The 4,545-nt window shown below is 35.9% G+C and overlaps 1 protein-coding gene across 2 annotated transcripts in view; it reads left to right on the plus strand.

Moving 5' to 3' along the window:
• The window catches only part of SLC38A4 (solute carrier family 38 member 4), a 71,963-nt gene extending 67,782 nt beyond the window's left edge, over window positions 1-4,181 (plus strand). For both annotated transcript variants that reach the window (XM_040488358.1, XM_040488357.1), the window contains exon 16: window positions 1,067-4,181. In XM_040488358.1, coding sequence (XP_040344292.1) covers window positions 1,067-1,168 — 102 coding nt within the window. In that variant the 3' untranslated portion in view covers window positions 1,169-4,181. The remainder of the gene's footprint in view (window positions 1-1,066) is intronic.
• The last annotated feature ends 364 nt before the right edge of the window (window positions 4,182-4,545 follow it).

Raw genomic sequence — 4,545 nt, forward strand, 5'->3', positions numbered from 1 at the left:
AGAGACAGAGACAGAGCGTCAGCAGGGGAGGGGCAGAGAGAGAGGGAGACACACAATCTGAAGCAGGCTCCAGGCTCTGAGCTGTCAGCACAGAGCCCGACACAGGGGTCAAACCCACAAACTGCAAGATCATGACCTGAGCCAAAGTCAGATGCTCAACCCACTGAGCCACCCAGGCTCCCCTTGTTTTTCTAATTATCAAATAGTCATTGATAATATTCAAGTATATCTTCCATTTAAGGCTTAAAAACAGTGCCTCTTATTAAGTTATGCTGAATGTTGCCTGAGAGTCATTCACTCCTCAGGACTGTTCAGGGACCTCAGGACAGTTTGGTATCCAAAGCTCCTCCCAACATCTCCTCCCCACCCCCGCCCCCGAATTCCTAGCCTCTCCAGTCTATTTTGCTTGGACTTTTACAGAAGGGTGACCATGGCAAATTATTTATCCTGTTTGTGACCCATTCTGAGTTTGATGTAAAAATGAGTAAAATTGTCCCCTGATCCTTTCTAGTGAAAAACTTCACCTGTTGCTTCCTCATAGATTGAATGAGGTGGTTGATCCCAGTGATGATAATATATAAGGCCCCTTCTAGTGTTTTACACACACACACACACACACACACACACACACACACACACGTTTTTAAAGGAATATGTAACATAGATTAGGCTTTTGTTTTTATCTGTTTACTTTGTAAATTTAATCCTGTCCTATAGACTATAATATGCCCTTCACCTGAAAGATTGTGAGCACACTCAATGTCATTGTATCTTTTTCTGTCACTTGTTTTTTTTTTTAATGATTACAGAGTATTCCATCATTTTGATGTAACAAATCAACCATTTATCTATTTTTGAAGACTTAGATTAAATCTCTCCACTGCATTCACCCTCTTTCCTCAACTTGGCTTCTAAATTCACTGAACTGCTAGGCATAGACATCTGAGCCATAAGAATAATACAATTCAATATGCCAATCAGATTGCTGTCTTGGGTAAACAATTTCTAAGAGCAAACTGCGCTAAATATGGTTTCTGTGTTCCCTAACAAGCTCTCTGATTTACAGGCTTTAATTTTCCTTGTGGTTGGAATCATCTTCATGATTGGAAGCATGGCACTCATTATAATTGACTGGATTTACAACCCTCCAAATTCCAAGCATCACTAACCCAAAGAAAAATACCTTTTCTATTGGAAATGGTTGCAAATTATGCTGCAAAAGACATTTGAGTTCTATTGATTGGAATGTTATTCATAGGAAATAACGGGAAGATTCCAAAGATGTTTATAGTAACATCACCAGGCACCTGTGGAAGAAAAAAAAAGCATCATTTTTGTCAAGAATGGCTGTTTATAGGTTTAAAACCTGCGGTGCACATTTCTACCCAGGTTTTCCTAAAACAGTGTGAGAGGATGCATTTTTGCTGTTGCACAAGCAGAATAAGGGTAGCTGCATGGAATGGTCATCAGATAATACCTTTTCCCCTCCCCCTCAAATTACCAAATACTTGTATTCTCAGAACATCCAACAAAAATGCCCTGGTGGCAAAGCTATCACCGCTTAATGCCTTCCCCCAATCCAGCACCAAATACTCTAGGTCTATTTAATAACAGAGGCAAAAGCCATGTCTTAGGAACTGTCCCTTTAAGGTACATGAATGATCAGACAGCCAGCTAGAACATCTTATTGTCAACAGTGAAGGAATATGTGCCCATTTGTTTGTGACACTGAATTAATGAATTCTTCATTCAATAGATTTTTGGTAAATGTTAAAGACATCTTATTAAACACAGGCATATCTCGTTTCTTGTGCTTTGTTGTGCTTAGCACTGAGGTTTTTTGCGGGTTTTTTTTTTTCCCTGTTGGTTTTTTGTTTGTTTGTTTCTTTGTTTCTTTGTTTGTTTTTTTACAAATTGGTTCATGACAACCTTGCGTGGAGCATCATTTTTCCAACAGCATTTGCTCACTTTGTGCCTCTGTCACATTTTGGTAATTCTCATAGTATTTCAAACTTTTTCATTATTATATTTGTTATGGTGATCTATGATCAGTGATTAAGACTTGCTGAAAGCTCAGATACGGTTAGCACTTTTTAGCAATTTTTTAATTAAGGTATGTACATTTTTTTAGACAATACTGTTGCACACTTAGTACACTATAGCATAAGCATAACTTTTATATACACTGGGAAGCCAAAAAATCTATCTGACTTGCTTTATTGTAATACTCGCTTTACTGTGATTGTCCGGAACCAAACCTGCAATATTTCCGAGGTATGCCTACATGTCTTATCAACTGTCCCTGAAAGGTACATACATGAAAGATCAGACACCAGTACACCTTACTGTCAACAGTAAAGGAATGTTTCGCCTCTTCTGTTTGGGACACTGGAGTGCCTTCTTCGTTCAATTTTTTTTGTGTATAAATGTTAAAACATCTTCTAAACAGAGAGAGGGGCTTTAAATTATAGAGCAACAACAAAAATAATGCTTATTGCTCAACTGCCTGTTCTGGAAGCATTTGTTCTTCAATATTATTCCTAGTCCTCTTGTCACGCTTTTTTGTCACTGAACAATGCTCTCCCTCTCGTCTTCCATTGTCATTCACAATTTTTAGATAGACCACGATTCATGTGGAGCTACATTACCCAGTATTGTTTGATACATTTTTATTTGATAAACATTCAGTGCAGGAAACTGTGATTGCTATATGTGTATGTATATAATCTTATTCTGTAGTCATCAGAATTTTGATGTATGGTACATTTGATTTTTATTTTTTACATGTGTAGTTTTCTCTCTTCACAGTCAAAACGTTTATGTTATTGAAGGTGGGGGCAGGGAATTATGTTGATAAACTCAAAAATCCATTTGTATGTATCTGCCTATTGGGGATATTTTAAATTTGAAACCTAAGTTATATATAGTTCAGTAATGCTCTTCAATGTTTACAAAAACAACAATCATCTACAAGAAAATAAGTTCCTTGTTTGCAAATAATCGTCAGTACCAAAGTTGTTCTTCTAACTAAGCATGTCTAAAATAAGATTTAGTTCATTTTAGCTTGCACAGGAGTCTGACATTCATTTGCCACTTAATGCAATGTTGAATGGTTCTCCATAAAAGTGCTAACACTACAGAGATGCAAACTGGTATTCTTGCTCCCTTCAACAACATGCTCACATAAAATGGATTTAAAAACTAGCACTTGCTGCCCAGAATTTCTAGACTTTGCCACTTCCTCCCCCCTAAATCGGTAGGAAGAACATTTATTGTAGATTTTTATATTTTAGTCAAGCCAAGTATGAAATACAAGTATCGGCTAAGTATAATATTAAATCATATTTCAATAGGGTTTTTTGTATTGTGCCTTAAGAAAACGTACATTTGTTTTATATATTATTTTCTAGAGGCATAATACTGTCAAATGGTGCACTTTGTAATGGAAACTGAGCATTACTAGACACGATCATAACTTTGGAGTCACTATTACCGGAAAATACTTGCCAAATAGCATCTTCAAGATAGGTTTCTATTAACGGTCACCTAGAGAGTGTGTCAAAATAAGAAAATGGAAAAAGTTACCTTCTGAGTGTTAAAGGTTTAATCTGAATGTATTTAAATATAAAGATGAAGACTGATTCAAAAATTGGGGAAGTATCCAATCTGTATTAGTCTGAATACTTTACCTTTGAAATTACGAACTTGAAAATATCAACATCTGTAATTATACAGATATTCAAGAGCAATACTACAGTGCCAAATAATAAAGCACCATTTTTTTCTCATGGCAATTTTCAGGATTGGAGCTCACATAGACTGCAGGGCAGGCTTACATATGGTATCTTGTACTGGTTAATTTAACCCCATTTATAAACAGATGAAAGTTTTATTTTCTTATTTCATTTATAAGATGGTTCAATGTACTGGGAGGCTTTTTTTTATTACAGAAAGTGTATATTGGTATATAATAAATGAACTTTTCAAATGACTGATTTGATTTTCTTTCTACTGTTGAAGGCTATAAATTATTTGTACATGAGAAAAAATTTTTAAGTCTAAATATTGTCTTCTACTGGTATATGTTCCATTTCCATCGTTAGTCTTGACATAACTAAAATTTGTAGCTGTCAAAACATAGTTGCCATCTTATTTTGGTAAAATACACAGCTAATCCTGAAGTTTGTTTTAAGTTTTTACTTAAGTAATCTCTACACTCCTCACAAGGCTTGAACTCACAATCATGAGATCAAGAGTCACACGCTCTTCCCACTGGAGAAGCCAGGCATCCCCTAAATCATTTTTATTTATGTCATCACATACATATCTCCTAGAATGAGTCTCTATATAGTTAATCAGGAGGAATTCATTTGTGATGGAAGAAGAATAAAAGAAATATGAAGATTAGTAAAATAGAGACATGGAAGGTTTGGAGAAGGGAAAGAAACACAGGAGTGCAGCAGATTGGGTAGAAATGGACAATTGCTGGGATATCAGGTCAAACGCTCAGTTGAGTGCTGGACTTTCTAAGAAACTTCCAAATAG

This window comes from Herpailurus yagouaroundi, unplaced genomic scaffold (assembly GCF_014898765.1).
Source record: "Herpailurus yagouaroundi ecotype Mexico unplaced genomic scaffold, PumYag 166, whole genome shotgun sequence".
NCBI classification, from domain to species: domain Eukaryota; kingdom Metazoa; phylum Chordata; class Mammalia; order Carnivora; family Felidae; genus Herpailurus; species Herpailurus yagouaroundi.